Genomic DNA, 16,655 nt, shown 5'->3' on the forward strand with positions numbered 1-16,655 from the left:
TGGCGCTTTAACCGGATCCCAAACCAATGGTGCACATGGGCTTCAGTATTCTGCGGGAACAAATGGCGTATGAACCAATCGTTGGTCACCGGCTACCATGGGACTGCATCTCCTCACGATGCTCCACTGCCTTGTGGATCAGACCTTTAGGTTAAAGGCTCGTGGTGTGGCCCCCTAAGAAAACCACCTGTCTCGGTCTGGGCACCCGGGTAGTATCACAGCCCACACATAAAAGTGTGGCGCATATGCATTTGGTGCCTCCTTGTACCAATGTTTATGTGTTTAAATAAATAAATAAAACAAATTAAAATGGTTCACTGATCTTTCCACAGACTTACTTTGAGTCCCATACGTCCAGAAAAACCTTGATCACCCTTAGCTCCACGTACGCCTGCAAATCCTGGCCTTCCTGAATCACCTGGGGGACCAGATGGTCCAGGCAGACCTTGTCTACCTGGAAATCCCTTTATTTGTATTCCAGGAATACCAGGTTTCCCGGTTTTGCCATGAATCCCACTAATGCCTTTTTCCCCGCGAATACCTTGGATCCCCATAGGTCCTTGTTCACCCATAGCACCAGCAACTAATCTTCCAGATATTCCAGGTGAACCTTTCAAACCTTGTCTCCCCATAGGACCTGGTCTGCCTGAAAAATCAATACAATGAAATTAGACAAAATAAAAGTACTGAAGAAAATATGTGTTAAATTTATAGAATTTTCGAAAGATTCAAACAACCCATATCACATTATCGTAGAAAAACTTACTGTTCGATAGAAATTAAAGGATTTTTCTATCACAGACCCTTCTGTTCCCTATTCTTGATACATTTGTAGAGAATGTGAAATATAAATAAAGAGGAACTTACTGATGGTGCAGTAAAAAGAAGCTGTTAGGTCTCTATTAATTTAAATTATTTACGAAACCTATTTTATAAGCAATAAATAATATAAGCGATTTTCTACAAAATACTGGAACATAAAATTATGCATGATATACAAGTTACGAAAAACCTACCCTGTGAACCAGGATTTCCAGGCTGACCAATTCTTCCAGGATTTCCCTTTGGTCCAACCGAAGCTGCCCATCCACTTCGTCCTTTTGGTCCACGGGTTCCAATTCTTCCAGGCAAACCACTAAGACCTCGGTCACCTTTTTGTCCACGTCTTCCTAGTGGTCCTTCATAACCTATATCTCCTGGTTCACCAGAAACACCTGGGATTCCAGGTTGACCTCGACGGCCCATTGGACCCATTGGACCCGGATTTCCAAATATACCTTTGATATCACAAACACCTGGCATTCCACGTGTTCCTTTTGGTCCGAATGATCCTGTAATATGTAAGAATGAAACAAGTATATTATATATTTAAGTGATAATATGCAGCACAAAAAGTAATTAACCGACATTGATGTCTATGTACGCTTAACATCGTCACATATGAGATTTTCTATCAGTGTGATTCACTAGAAAAAGAAAATTTCCTAACTATACTACCTATTTGAAATGGTCATCATATGTTCATTTCAACTGAGTGTAATAAAGAAATAGTACTTCCAACAATAAATCGTAGCGTTGAATATGAGTAAGATTTTTTATGTATGCTTATCGCATTTAAGAACTTATGTTTACAAGAACGATATTTAAATTGAACTAGTGAAAATAAGAAATTATTTATCTAAATGGAAATTCAAATGAAGCAAATAGGATTTTGGCTGACTGAAAATACTAATCATGCTCATAATAGAGAAAAATTCGATTGATATCATGAAACAATCAATGTTAGGCCACTATTGAAAATCCGGAAGCAATGGAATGCCGCTTCGTCCCAGTGTAGGACTCCTCAGTAGTGCTCATTCATGATCACATACAAGAGACTCGAGCCCAGGACCTTTGGTCTCGTGCACGAACATTTAACCTCTAGATCACTGAGCCGACATCCAATGGCGTTAATGTCTAACTTCAAACAATTCACGAATTTGAGCGACCATCTCCCACCAAAGACAATGAAAGATGGTCGCTCAAATTCGTGGATTGTTTGAAGTTAGACATTAACGCCATTAGATGTCGGCTCAGTAATCTAGCAAGTTGGCAGATATTACAGATATTGAGTACAGAAAGGAACAGTGTGATTTTTCCAACTATGGACGTCTTCAACTGACACAATGATGCTGTCTAATTACTATTGTTATTATTTGCGTAAACTTCATGCTCAAAAGTAAACTTATTAGATCTACTTAAAAGTTAAAAACAAAAACAAAGTTGTAATGTGAAACACATCTTTTTATTTAAAAAATAATGTAAATTCAACATTATTGAAACTCATTCTTACCCGGTATACCAGGTCTGCCTTTAACACCGATTGCACCTAATTCTCTACCGACACTTGGTAAACCTTTGGGACCTTGTAAGCCTTTCGGACCTGGATATCCTTTTGGACCATACAAACCATCCACACCTCTTAACCCTATTTTTCAAACAAACAAAAACAAACAGACGAAATGAAAATATTATATGTGACTTATGAAAGTAAGATGTGATTGGCCATTGAGTGTAGACAGAAAAAAAATCATCATACTGACTACTTAATTTGTGCTTTCCTTCCTATTATTATTGTCTGCTCTGGATTCACTGAGTGAAAACTTCTTGAAATTGTATTCGGTACTCTGTTTCACTGTATATGGTCGTAAATCATATATTGGTGTGTTGATCGCGTATTCACTCCAGTGGTTGCTTAATATCGATCACCCGTCTTATTACCACATAATCATAGGGTTGGGTTGCATCGACACCCGAACTAATGATAGGGAGTGAAGTAGTTGAGCGTGTCGACCGCTTCATTTATCTTGGAAGTCTCATCAGCCCTTATGGTCTGGTGTGTGACGAAATCTCCGCACAGATACAGAAGGCTCGACTAGCTTTTACCAACTTGAGTCATTTATGGCGTAGGCGAGATATACGTCTATCAACCAAAGGACGGGTTTACTGCGCAGCAGTTCGTTCCGTCCTACTTTATGGCAGTGAAACGTGGCCGGTAAGAGTAGAGGATATACGTAGGTTACTAGTATTTGATCATAGGTGTCTTCGAAACAATGATCGAATATCCTGGGACCATCGAGTAAGTAATGCAGTTGTTAGGAAACGAATACTAGGTAAGGATGGCAGATCAATTAATGAAGTAGTGAAACTTCATCAGTTGAGATGGCTTGGACACGTGTTACGTATGCCCAACGACCGACTGCCTCGACGTGCGATGTTCAGTGGTATAGGAGTAGGTTGGAAGAAAGCTAGGGGCGGCCAGACCAAAACATGGCACAAATCCATGAATTCACCCGCAAGTGGACTGAGCCATGTTGGTAGATGTAAACTACCTGGTTGGGGACCGCGAGATGATAGCAACCAACCCTGAATGACATAGCTCAAAATCTTTTGCCATGGCGCAGGTGCATACACTCTTTGTGTTCTTCTGAATTCTAATCTCCTGAATCCTCCTTGTCTCTTTTTCTCTTCCCAAATTTATCTCACTGGATTATACTCTCTAAGTAACATCTCCAAACCCTAATCTTTCCGATTACTGCTTATACTCTTACCACCTCTACCACTACGGGATTTGAATCGACAACTACATCTCTGTGCCAATGTGGTATGACAACTTGAACTGATGTACGTACGTACAAAGTTCTACGTTGTCACTGACTGACTAAGTATAACGCGGCAAATAAAAATTAAATTTTATTCTGCCGTTATATCAAAAGAATTATCAGATTTATAGTTGGAAAGTCTATCATTTTTATAAAAAAACATTCAGTTATTTACTTCATATAATCAACTTACCTGGTCTACCAGGGAAACCTTTAAAACCAGGCCTACCATCAATACCAGGTAGACCGATAGATCCAGGGACACCTTGAAGACCTTTTATACCTTTGCTTGCATAAGAGATTCTGCCAGAATCCCCTTGTTCTCCAATTATACCTGGGATAATTGTTGGGAAAAGATAATAATGATAATAATGTTTAACAGTGAAATGTACAATGCCATTACAGATTTAAAAAGTTCTTCTTTCAATATGGAGAAAAATAAAAAAACTTGTTGCATTTAATAATCCTTTTTATACAAGTAGACTACTGACTGAAGGCCAAAAATATCCGTAATTTCCGCAGTGAATGATGTCATTAACGTAAAAATTATGGTTAATAATGTCTGATTTATGACCACTTTTTAATTTCATTGTTTTTACAATAATCTTTAATTTAATATTGAATTTGAAATAGTTTATAATCGTGGAGGGGTTTTGTGGATATTATTGTAATTCAATAGTTGAATTCATGAGTCAATTGAAGCTAGACCACCATGGAAAATCTGGGAGCATTGAAAGACTGTTTCGTCCTATTACGGGCTCTCCAGCAGTATGAACCCACGATCTCTCTCGCGGGATCCGAAGCCAGGACCTGTCGGCCTCGTGCGCGAACGCTTTACCTCTAGACCACTGAGCTGTTTAACTTTAACCGATCCACGAAATTGGGCAACCATCTTCCATTGTACTGAGGTAGATACCTTTCTCTACGTGACACGGATTAGATCCCGTGGTCACGACTTCTAACATCAGTCGGTTCATGATCTCAATCAAAAACCTGATAATCTTCACAGCCCCATACTGAAAAAAATAGTTACTTGATCTTCCACTGTGTTTCACAGTAAAGGGGATTTTTTCAGTAATTAAAACTATGTACCTGAGGCACTGTGAATAGGATATGTAGTACAACGAAAATAACAATTTATCACAATCATGAATATGTGTTACTAGGGATTCTTGTACATCTTACCTTTCTGACCCTTGGGACCCGGAGGTCCTTGGAATCCAGGTTCACCTCTAAAACCACCTAAACCAGGAGTCCCGACCAGACCTGGAAAACCAGGTCTCCCAATCGGTCCAGGGAAACCTCGTTCACCTTTAAAACCAAACACTCCAGGACGACCATCATCTCCAGGAATCCCTCGAGCTCCAGGTAGCCCAGTAATGCCTGTTGTAAACATACGTGAATTACAAATATGAAAAGTCAGGTAAAACAAATATAACTAAAACATTTTCCAAATTTTAGTGTCTAGCAAATGTTTTTTAATAACGGAAGTTCAAGTATGCACAGAAAGTTTGTCTATCGAAACAAAATAATTGTTACCTTTCATCCCACTTCTTCCTTGAGAGCCTTGTTCACCAGGGAGCCCGGGATCACCGGGGAAACCGCGATCACCTGAGACGCCTAGAAAAATAAAACATATCTTTCGGTAATATAGTGGACGATTAAAGTTGGAATTTGAATGTCTTTACAGTGCCTGATATATCTGGGCTCACTGAGTAGTTTAAAAGCTATATTACATTCAAAGGTGTATAGCATACATTTGTGGAAGAACAGTAATTAAAAAAATGTGTAGCTAACATTTACTTACCTTTAGTTAACTGGGGTTGAATTAGGTCGCAATAACCTTTCGCTCCTGGCATACCTTTAGAACCGGGCAGTCCAGAATATCCAGGTTCTCCTGGATCTCCAGTTTCACCGACAAACGACCTACCATCTAATCCAGGATCACCTGGAAGTCCTCTATCACCAGGATCACCTTCAGGTCCTGGTATACCGGGAGTGCCTGGAAGACCCTGAATGTAAAATGTATAATGTTTAATACTTCATTTGAGATTTTTATTTTGAAGTATGCAGCTCAATTATAATTTCATATATTTAAATAACTAAATTTCATAATGATTTATTCTATAATGATGTGAATCATACAAGATTTCTCTGTTTATCGTTACGATTGGGAAGCGTAATTTTCAAAAAAGGGATTCCTTGTTTAAGGAAAACTTTAAGGCATCCAAATATGATATTATGTATTTCAAAGTAGTATGATGAATTTGGTTGTGAAGGTCAATGATGGCCCTAGAAATCAATATTCATCAACACATAAGAAATGTACAGAAGAGAATGTATGACTCAATATTCATTAAGAAAACAAGCAAGTTTATGCGAAAACATTCAAAAAACAAAAATCTGAATTTGAAATACTACGCTTTTTAAAATTACCATTCGTCCTTTAGGTCCGATTTCTCCACGAGCACCAAATGAACCTGGATTACCTAAGTCACCTGGTTCTCCTTTAGCACCTGGATAACCACTATTGCCTGGATCGCCTGGTAGTACTTGTTGATTTGTAATTCTTAGAATTCCAGGTTCACCAGGGTCGCCTTTAAAGCCAATTTGACCTGGGAATCCTACCATACCCTAGAATTTTAAAAAATTAAATGAATGATACTATGCATTCCTACATTAACAAGATAAATAACGGGGTATAAACGTTTAAGCATTTTTTTTCTGAAGACGAAATCAGTTAACACGATAAATGCAAACACTTTAATTAAAGACAGGTAAATTTTATTCACCTAGTGTTCCATACATGAATCAAAAACCTATCGGCAAATGTGTAATACAAATATTTTCCAGTCCTATTTTATCATTAGTTTGTCAATCAAGCTCATCATTACGTTACATAAATTAATATGGGGGTGAGCAGATTGTATTATGTAAGATATTTAAAAGTGTGTGCAAACGAAGATTCGATATATTAGGGGAATGATTATTCTGTTGACTACAGAAAGTGATTTAAACCTGGAATAAGGTAAGCAGTGAATTAATTGATTGTAGTGTGAATAATCTATGAAATTGGTTTTTCCCAATCACCTTCGACATGTATTCACATGTTGAGGTGTAATTATCTGACTTGGTCAATTAGTTATTTTTGTTGATTATAGATGATATTTGTTCACATAGCAATTTATTGATGATTTAATGTTGAATACTACTCAATTCGAATCCTACAAATCTAAGTGTCAATATGACAACAAATAAATCATTTAGAAAGTGGTGGTGGTTGGATGGAGAATGCTGGTGAGCGGCCTATGGTCCTTCACGAGGAGTAACAGGTGTAAATAAGTAAGTAAGCATTCATATATCATTTTGATTTATCTTTAAAGTCAAACAAAACCAAACAAAATTTTATTTAATAGCTGTTGTGTTTTCATTAGGTGTCGTCAAATCCAGGGTTTTTCAATGACAATCACGAATCAGTTAAATATTCAGAAGACATATCAAATTTAACAAACCTTTCTCCCTGGTGGACCAGGTAAACCTGGACGACCTGGATCACCGATATCTCCAAGTTCACCATCTGGACCATTTGCACCTGGTCGACCTGGTAAACCACTATCACCTATTTCTCCAATGTCTCCTGGACGACCCATTTGACCATCTTCACAGAACAAACACTTTGCCACACTTACACCTTTTATAAATTGTCGGCGAAATAATAGAACAATAGATGAAAAGAAAAGTTTTCACTAATTCAACATTTATCCTAGTATGCTATTAAAACAGAATCATACAGTATTATTTGCATAAGTTGTGGTGGTCGGTATTCAATATAATCCTTAAACTTTGTATTCGCCTTCTGATTACTACACTGTTGGGGCGTTATCTAGTGACAGTTATCAGGAAGAACTGTATACGAAGTTTAAGGATTATATTGAATACCAACCACCACAAAGTACACAAATTTCATTTATTAGATTTTAAATTTATAAACCTGTCATCATAAGGAGGAAAATGTTTAGCAAACCGATACACAACTTGAAATTTTGATATACAAGAGGCTAATAAACTGAATTAATTTATCTATAGATTAGAAAAGAACTGTTGAAAGATTAATGTTTGTACAATTCAATTTCCTGTCGCAGAACATCGTGGTACTCAGTTTTTAGATTCATCCTGAAATTTATGAAAATATTTGTAAACAAGATGGTTTAAAGAATGTCAAAACTCCTCCTAGAGCCCCTTCTGGGGCTACTGCCGGTCCCAAGCCCGGATAAAGGAGGACGGTTGGGTATGGGGTTAGCAACCACATCCCGTACAAAACTAACTCACTAATAAAACGCTAACCAAAAAAATTATTCAAACCATTTCAACTCTGCTCCGTGAGTAAGAAGGTGTTCATTTAGAAGAGTTATGACGCCTCATGGTGAAAGCCGAATTCGTTCGGAAGTCACGAGTCTGTTGCCCCTTCTGAGAACCAGAGTAACCATTAATTTAGGTGTATGGAATGCTCTTACAATGTGGGGGACCGGGAGAGCCTTTCAGATCGCTGTAGAATTCAGATGTATCCAAATGCGACTTAACCCCAAAGGACTTATTATTTTGAATCCTTTTTAAGAATGACAGATTTCCAGGGTTAAACTATGAAAAGCTTTAATTCTCTGATAATCTAATATAAATTCAATAGTACAGAACTATAAAAGCCATGTAAAACTTGAAATAGGTTTGTGTTTATTGTATCATGTGAATAGGATGATACAACATTCAGTTAGATAGAATTCTGGACCCTGAAGAAAAATGTCCAATCATCACATCAAATCTGTTCTTTTTTCGCATCCACTCTAACTTAGTATAGACGGGAAAAGTAATATATTCACATAAGTGGAGGTAAATCAAAATGAAACCAGATTTTTCTTACCATTTTATTATTCAAAATAAAAATTTGAAATTGTTAGAAACTAACTCACAACTCACCTTTTGGACCTCTGATACCAGGACGTCCTTCTCTTCCAGGTCTACCAACTAGACCAGGATCTCCAGGAGGCCCACGCGGTCCAGCCGGCCCTCGTTCCCCAGCTCCTGGAAAACCTTTTTCTCCTGGATCTCCAGAATCACCAGGCAAACCTTTCATGCCAAATGAACCTGGGGCTCCAGGATTTCCACTTGGTCCTGGAAGAGCTGCTTCAGTTACATCACCAGGTTGTCCACGCAATCCAGTAATTCCAGGTAGACCAGCAATTCCTGGTGGACCACGAATACCGGGACTTCCTTGAAAGAAGAATGAAATAATTGTGATTATTTTCTCCAAATAGAACAATGTTAGCTTAAATAAATTTTCTAGTTTTATTAATTACTACCAGTCACATCTAGATATGTTTTGAGAAACATTATAAACGTAAACTCATTATGCCTCAGCTTGTACTTATTTCTGCTTAGTAAGAAAACATTGTGGTATACTATATAAAATTTATTATTGTTCAGGATTATTATTTGCTCAGTAATAGGATCTATTTTTAGATGTATACGTTGGAAACAGTTCACATTGTGAGCATATAAATATTGACCTAAAGAAGGTCAGTCGTGGCACGGATAGCTTAGTGGTAACTCCTCTGACTGTGAAGCTGAGTGATACGGGATCGAATCCATCTGGGAGCATCAGTTCCCTTAAGATTACAGGTACACCTTGCTGACGAATGCCAAGTAACACGAAACCTAGGTCCAGGGTTTCCTGTTGACTACCTCCAACCACCATCTTATCTCAACATGGTGTGCGCAATGTCGAGTCACCTAAACTGGTTGCCACGTTGCAACTTGGTCGATAGGATTCGATCTGCACTAAGAAGGACATGACATACATGATATTGATCACCACCCAGTGATCAATCAATTGTAAATATTGACCTCATTTAATAACTTCAAGTTAATTGCGTATCTTGTAAGTTGCGTTATAACAACTGGAAATTTAAACTAGTCATAACTAATAAGTATTGATGTTCTATTGTATATAAATTGGAAAAGGCAAAGACATGTGAATTTATTCGCAATTTGAATACCAGAGTCATAAAGTGTTTATTCCTGAAGTACACTTAGCCAAGTAGTAGCCTTTAAGGTAACTTATCATCAGAAAGTGGTCGTTAGTTTTAAAGAGTTAATACCATTACCATACTTTCTATAAAACCCGGTATTAGACTTTGCTACGTAAAAAGAAACGCTAAACCGGACAACTTATATAGAATATTTAATAAAAGTTGAAACTTAAAGTATTCAGGATTCATATTGTTTCATCTAATGAGAAACGAGCGGTGTTGAATAGATTTTAACCAATATAAATTACTAATTTAATTTAAATAAGAAAATTCTGGTTCCGAAATAGAGCTGGAGTGTATTGACTTGTATTTTTCCATAAATACATTGGACCTCGTAAAGTAATAAATCATTTTCATCAAAGAGACTAGTTTCATTTACTTACCCATATTTCCTTTCGGACCTGGTAGACCTGGTTGACCATCAACGCATCCTCGACCAGGGATACCACGATCTCCTTTCATACCAGTGTCGCCTTTATCACCATCAGTACCAGGTAAACCTTCTCGACCAACGTCACCAGAAAGTCCTTTCAATCCAGGAAAACCTGGTAAACCTTTCATTCCTTTTGGTCCTGCACAATGTACATAACCCTAGAAAAAAAAGCAGTTAAATATTAGTTTATTTATTCAGTGTGTTTTATTTCAATCCTTTCTAAAAGTTTTAACTCCGCCTGGAGTCCCTCCGGTGGCTACTGCCGGTCCCAAGCCCGGATAAAGGAGGAGGGTTGTGCATGGGGTTAGCGACCCCATCCCGTAGAAAACTAACTCGCCAAAAAAACGCTAACCAGACAAAAATTATTCAAATCTTTACTAAAAGTTTATATTTTACAAGTAGGTATAAAATGCAGGAGTGAATGTGACTTTTAGTGATAATATTTGTGATAGAATTCTAGTTGATCAAAATAAATTTTCAGGATAATCAACATTAATTCCTGGTATTGGACTTTTCAAAAGCGCGTACGCACCACACTATAATAATATAATCCTTATGAAATTCAAGTTATGTGATGAGTGCGTTACTTAGACTATTAAATTGAGGTCAGTTCATTCATATTTGGAATTTTAGTCAGTGTACAATGTTACATTACTATCATCCAACCCCATAGGTATCATTCCAGTCTCAGATCAAACACATGGTGAAACTTCACTGATTATAATTTTTTTCAATTGAGATTTGAGAATTTTCCTCGGTATTAGTCACTAGAGAGCACATGATTATTATTAGGATGGTGTTTCATAATAGTCTAAAGTCGGTATTGAATGCTTACTGATTATCAATGATAATCTCGTTGGAGTCCGTCCATAATATAGATTATCTTTAATTAGAACGGCATCCACAAAGACTTACATTTGGAATAATTAGTCTAGGATATTTGTAGAGATTGTTGAACTTTATAGCTTAAATCACCAACTGACCTACGTTAGACAACCATTAAATCTAAGAAGTAATAAACAGCCAGTTCGCCATTGTATGAACAAAGCATAAACCTTTAGATTATCGAACTATCATCTAGTGATCTACATTTCAAACTCCAATTAATTCATGATATTGTAACGCTATCTTCCAATTCCAGTGATGGATAACTGTACATACCATAAATATTTGAACTCAGTTAGTTATAGCTTCTCACTAGAACTCTGTAATTATCTTTCGAATCTAGTCAATTGTGAGCGAGTAGTTGTGGATGCACATTACTGAGAAGTCTCATACTAGGACAAAACAGCTAATACATACTACTCGCTTTTCAATCGTTATCTACCCAAGTTCCTTCGTATGATATATATAATGTTATGACGGAGTCAAAGGTCAAAATTGGATCGATTTCTCATTATGATTCTTTTTCAACAATAAGTCCGTTTAATTCAATTTGATGATCACTCAGTATAGTATTTGTTTTGTTTTCCCCTATGACATTTTATTCTGTATAACAATATGATATGACCCCACGAGGCGGGATCGTGGATGTGCACTGCTGAGAAGTCCCACAATAAGACGAAACGGCTCTCCAGTGCTTCCAAGTTTTCCATGGTGGTCGAGCTTCAATTAGCTCATGATCTCAACTATTGAAATTACTACAATCTACACAAAACCCCTTCTGATACCAATATGATATTTTTGTATGAAGTATTTTTCATATATGTGATTTATTCTCATTATGAGTCAAAAAAATGGATGTATAAACCAGTATATAAATGAGTATATTTCCGACTAGACTGTATCAGGATTGCTTGTGCTTCTGGTTGCTTGCGAAATATATTTCCCCGTTTCAAACTTGCACTTCTCTTTCTAGTTAGCGGGACTGAAACACATCAAAATAGCTAGCTTATTGGTCTTTAGTCACAGAATTTATGTTCCGTTCTCAGACTAGGTGAACTTGTAATCGCTTCAAACATAACATATAATAAGATATGTGTATTAAACGAGAAGTTGATATGGTCCAGCATTAAAAAAAAAAGAAAACACCGTATTGTATGATAATCATCTGATCTACAAACTATTATCTGAATTTTGACTTTGTTGTATCATTGACACCAGTAATTAATACGTTCTTTTTACACGTACACACTTTTTAAACAAACAAAAACAATGAAAGAATTTCATTATCATCTAAAAGACTAGGTTAGATGAGATTTGTTTTGTTTCTAGTGGAATACATTCAATAATAATAATAATAAAAATATGATGATTTCACTTTCTGAAAAACAAAAAAAAAATAAAGGACTATGGAACGTTTGGTTGTTATGGTTCTTAGTTGGTGAATTGTAAACAGTCACACGTATTTATTTAATCTTAAATATTAATAATCATCTTTTGATTAATGAACTGGATGAATACTTCGATAAGTTTTGTGTTATGATAAACTATTGTATAGTGTTAATGATTCAATTATTGTTCTGTGAAGCATGAAAACTCTTTCCATGGATAAAGATTCATTAGATAAAATAGGCTACTCCACTTATAATCATTGATTATAGATGGAATCTTTAATTATGTTATTAGTAGAATAATGATTGATCTTCTAGTTGATTAGAGATAAAAAATGTTACTTACTCCAGGTTTACCCTTTTGACCTCGTGGACCACGTTCTCCATCAATACCAGGTGGTCCTGTGTCACCTTTAGGACCAAGTTCGCCTATTCGACCAGGTTCACCATCTAGACCTCGTTTTCCCTAAAATTATATAAACAATAATTAAAATTTTGAAGAACAACTACTAGAATGAAACGAGTAGTGTGTATTATTCCTTAAGTAGTTTTAAAAGAAAACATATAGTTCACTGGTTTTGTTATAATTGCTGAAAAACTAATACATATAAGTGAAGAACACTGAGATTTACACGACTCAGGGAAATAGACAAAACTGATGGTAGATGAAGATTTATTTCATTCTCCGGAAAAAAAAACATAACGAACAGTTTAACTATTGATTTCATTAACATTTGATGAGTTCACGAGTCGATCTAAGCCAGATCACCATTGAAAACCTGAAATCACCGAATGGGCGTTTCGTTCTAGTATGGGACGACTCATAAGTTCACACCCACGACCCTGAAAGCAAGACTCGAACCAAGGATATTAGTTCTCGCGGTCAAATACTTAACATTTAGACTACTGAGCCATCCAGTGCTTCTAGGGTTTCAATGGTGGTCTGACATCAAGCGGTTTATTATCTCAATCAAAGACATACTAATCTCCACAATTCCATACTAATAACTATCCATATGTTGGTCTTTTTTGATAACCATTATTTCTATGTTAATGATCAGTTAGGACTTTACATTTGTAAGTCAACTGTTATCAACTTTACACGAGATCTTTAAAAGAATGTACGTCATTTACTATTCACATGTAATCAACTATTAAGAAATAGATGTTTCATGGGTTACTAAAATCAGGTGTCCAATCGTGACACTATTCATTAGCATTCACCTTTCAATCTACTGATCACTACACTTGTTGTATTAATGTTAAATGAGGTGACTCGATTGAATGTTAATTTATAAACTAGTTCTGTATTGTCTATACCTAACAGACCATGATTTTGTTGTGTATCTTGACGGTTACATTTGACTTCTCATGATCATAAACATTTCAATGCTTTTAATATGGTTATTAAAGCATATAGTTAATCATGAAAGTTTATAAAATACTACTATAAATACTTTACAATTCATTGTGAAAGTCCTATCATAATAATTTGAATAGATACTTCACTCTACCTTTTGACTTTATAATCTATATAAATAAACAAACATATAGTGTACACATTATCGATTAATCATAAGCTTTTTTACTTACAGTCTCTCCTTGTGATCCTGGGAAGCCTGCATCACCTGGTTGACCCTAAAATCCAAAAAAAAAATAACAATTTGATAAAACAAAAAATAAGAGGGAAAGTGGTTTTGGCTTTTTTAAAAAAATGATAATTGTGAAAATGGTCATGTGATATCGTTGGTTGTTCGAAGTTAGACTCAGTTGGTCTACAGACTTAAGGTCCTGGGTCCGAATTCCACGTTGCTGAGGCGTTCCAAGCTAGGATGAAACAGCCGTCCAGTGATTCAAGTTTTTTAAATGGTGATCTAACATTTATCGGTTTATAATTTCAATAAAAACTCAACAATCTCCACAACCATATACTGACAATTATGTACATGTCTTCAAAACTTAGTATTATAGTTAAAATTTTCTTGATGATTTACTTCTTATCAAAAATATCGCAACGTAGTATATTTATAAGTGTTCGTATCTTATCATTGTAAATAATCAAGATTATGAAGTATTTTGATAAGTCTTTGTTGATATATCGAATCATTGAACGGATCCCTCGATATTCTTGATCGCTCAATAGTTAAAAATAGATATAATACCCGTTAAACAGATTATTGGCTATCTGAACTGTGCAGCTTATTCGATAACAGTTTAGAATTGTCGAAAAAATATAGATACAGGATCAGAATTTCACTGTGAACGTCAACATCAGGATGTAAGTACATAGAATGAATGAGTCGTTAATGAGACGAAAGGTGAGAAATGGAGTTCATTATAATTTATAATTCAATAAATAGTTTAATGGTTTTTATTCCAATTTGAACAATAAAAAGTGAGATAATATTGTGGTGTGTGCTATCGATGTATCATCAATCGAAAGTGGAATGGATTGTGGCAGAAGGTTGAGAAAATCTAATAGAAGAGTATGAGAACAGAGTATGATTGTAAGCAAAGATGGATAGTGGCTAGAAGTGGAATTCAGGACTCGCGTTCCGTCCTATTTGGACCTCGTCATCTGGATGCACCTGCATCCCATGGTTGATGTCCACTCTGGGACTTGGACCCAGTACCGTTCGCTTCAAACGCCATCGCGTTATGGGATAATTTTTAAATGTATACATTCTTTGTAGAAATAGTATTTTGTGTCTGTTTAAAGTTAATTCCTTAACTTTTTTCATCCAGATGTATCATGTCTAATTCTTAGTTCATTTGAGGTCACGCTTATTATTTCGTTTATCTTTTTTGGATTTACAATAATATCTTTGATGTTGTTTGGCTTTTTCCCGATTGTGTTAATCTTATTTTGTTTTTGATGGTTGCTATCTTGATTCCGTGTTTTATTAGTCATCCTTGAAGTGAATGACTAGATTCATTTATTATGGATATGTTTACATTCTTCCGTTGACAGGATACTTATACTATTTGATTGTAACGAATACGGCTGTATATATGTGTGGCATAACTGTTCAGTATCTCTTTTAAAACTGGATTGTTACATTTTGATTTATTGGACCGTTTTTGCACCCGACAATTAAGTATGGCAGATAAACAGAATATATTGAAATTTTCCCACAAGAGAACACCGAAGGACATTGATCAATTGCAGTCTTAAATGTCAATGGGAAAATTAAAACAACCAACACAAATGAATTATTCTTTAGCTCATTTCTGAATTGAACATAAGTCAGTGTTCATTATAATGATGGTTTTCATACATATTAAAGACATTTACATTGATTGTCAAATTATTAGCTTCTAGGAAATTCCTTTACAGTAGCTGATTGGAGAACGCACTGGCGTTTGAAGCGAAGGGTACTGGGTTCGAGTCCCAGAGTGAACATCAACTCTGAGATACAGGTACATCCAGGTGACGAGTCTAGATAGGACGAAACGCGAGTCCAGGATTCCACTGCTAACCACTATCTATCTATGCTTATAAAGGATTTCAATGTTTATAGTTAAAATGTCATGTTTTTCCTTCTTTAGACGTAACCAGCTTATTTTATTGTATACGAAAGTATAGGTAAATTCCTCAAGCTTGTATAATTCAAAATAACAGTCGGCAAATATGAATTTACGATTATTAATTAAAAAGAGATACTATAATATACCGATCAAATGTGTCTGTCAATGTTGTTTTAATCTACAGCGATTGAAGCTCTAATTTTCCATCATTCTACGATATCTACTTTAAAAAGTAATGATTTTTAGAGAAAAACATTGAACATACTCTGTCACCATGACGGCCAGGAAGACCTTTCTCACCAGGGATTCCAGGAGGTCCATCAAAACCCTTAATTAAAATAGTAAAATACAATACTGTGATACATTATGGCTGTAAATTAAAAATGGAGTGCTGTCTAAATTATTAGATAATTTAAAGGTAATTTTCATTACTGAAGAATCATTGATAATCGTTGTTCACTGAAACAACTTGTTATATCTAGAGCTTATATTCTTAATATACCGTGTATAACTTGAACACTCGAACGCTAGAACCCTCCAAGTTGCAAAAAAGAAGACAGAAGACAAGTGAAAGGAGTTCTACTCCAAAACAGTGTCAATTATGGTACGAAACAGTCAGGTATTTTTAGTTTTTGGTAAAAACGAAATCACCACTATAGTCCTCCAATCCGCATACAGGGAGTTATTAGCATTTGTT

General features: G+C 35.8%; 1 protein-coding gene across 1 annotated transcript in view; it reads right to left on the minus strand.

Moving 5' to 3' along the window:
• Positions 1-16,655, minus strand: part of COL4A1_1 (collagen, type IV, alpha) — a 74,668-nt gene that overhangs the window by 15,664 nt on the left and 42,349 nt on the right. The window contains exons 12-25 of the mRNA XM_051208504.1: positions 16,224-16,286; positions 14,024-14,068; positions 12,777-12,896; positions 10,108-10,315; positions 8,613-8,906; positions 7,154-7,332; positions 6,078-6,275; positions 5,449-5,653; positions 5,181-5,261; positions 4,827-5,024; positions 3,835-3,975; positions 2,333-2,467; positions 1,017-1,331; positions 339-646 (exon numbers count right to left, since the gene is read on the minus strand). Coding sequence (XP_051073065.1) covers positions 339-646; positions 1,017-1,331; positions 2,333-2,467; positions 3,835-3,975; positions 4,827-5,024; positions 5,181-5,261; positions 5,449-5,653; positions 6,078-6,275; positions 7,154-7,332; positions 8,613-8,906; positions 10,108-10,315; positions 12,777-12,896; positions 14,024-14,068; positions 16,224-16,286 — 2,490 coding nt within the window. The remainder of the gene's footprint in view (positions 1-338; positions 647-1,016; positions 1,332-2,332; positions 2,468-3,834; positions 3,976-4,826; positions 5,025-5,180; positions 5,262-5,448; positions 5,654-6,077; positions 6,276-7,153; positions 7,333-8,612; positions 8,907-10,107; positions 10,316-12,776; positions 12,897-14,023; positions 14,069-16,223; positions 16,287-16,655) is intronic.

The sequence above is a fragment of the Schistosoma haematobium genome, chromosome 1, assembly GCF_000699445.3.
Source record: "Schistosoma haematobium chromosome 1, whole genome shotgun sequence".
In the NCBI taxonomy this organism is placed as follows: Eukaryota; Metazoa; Platyhelminthes; class Trematoda; order Strigeidida; family Schistosomatidae; genus Schistosoma; species Schistosoma haematobium.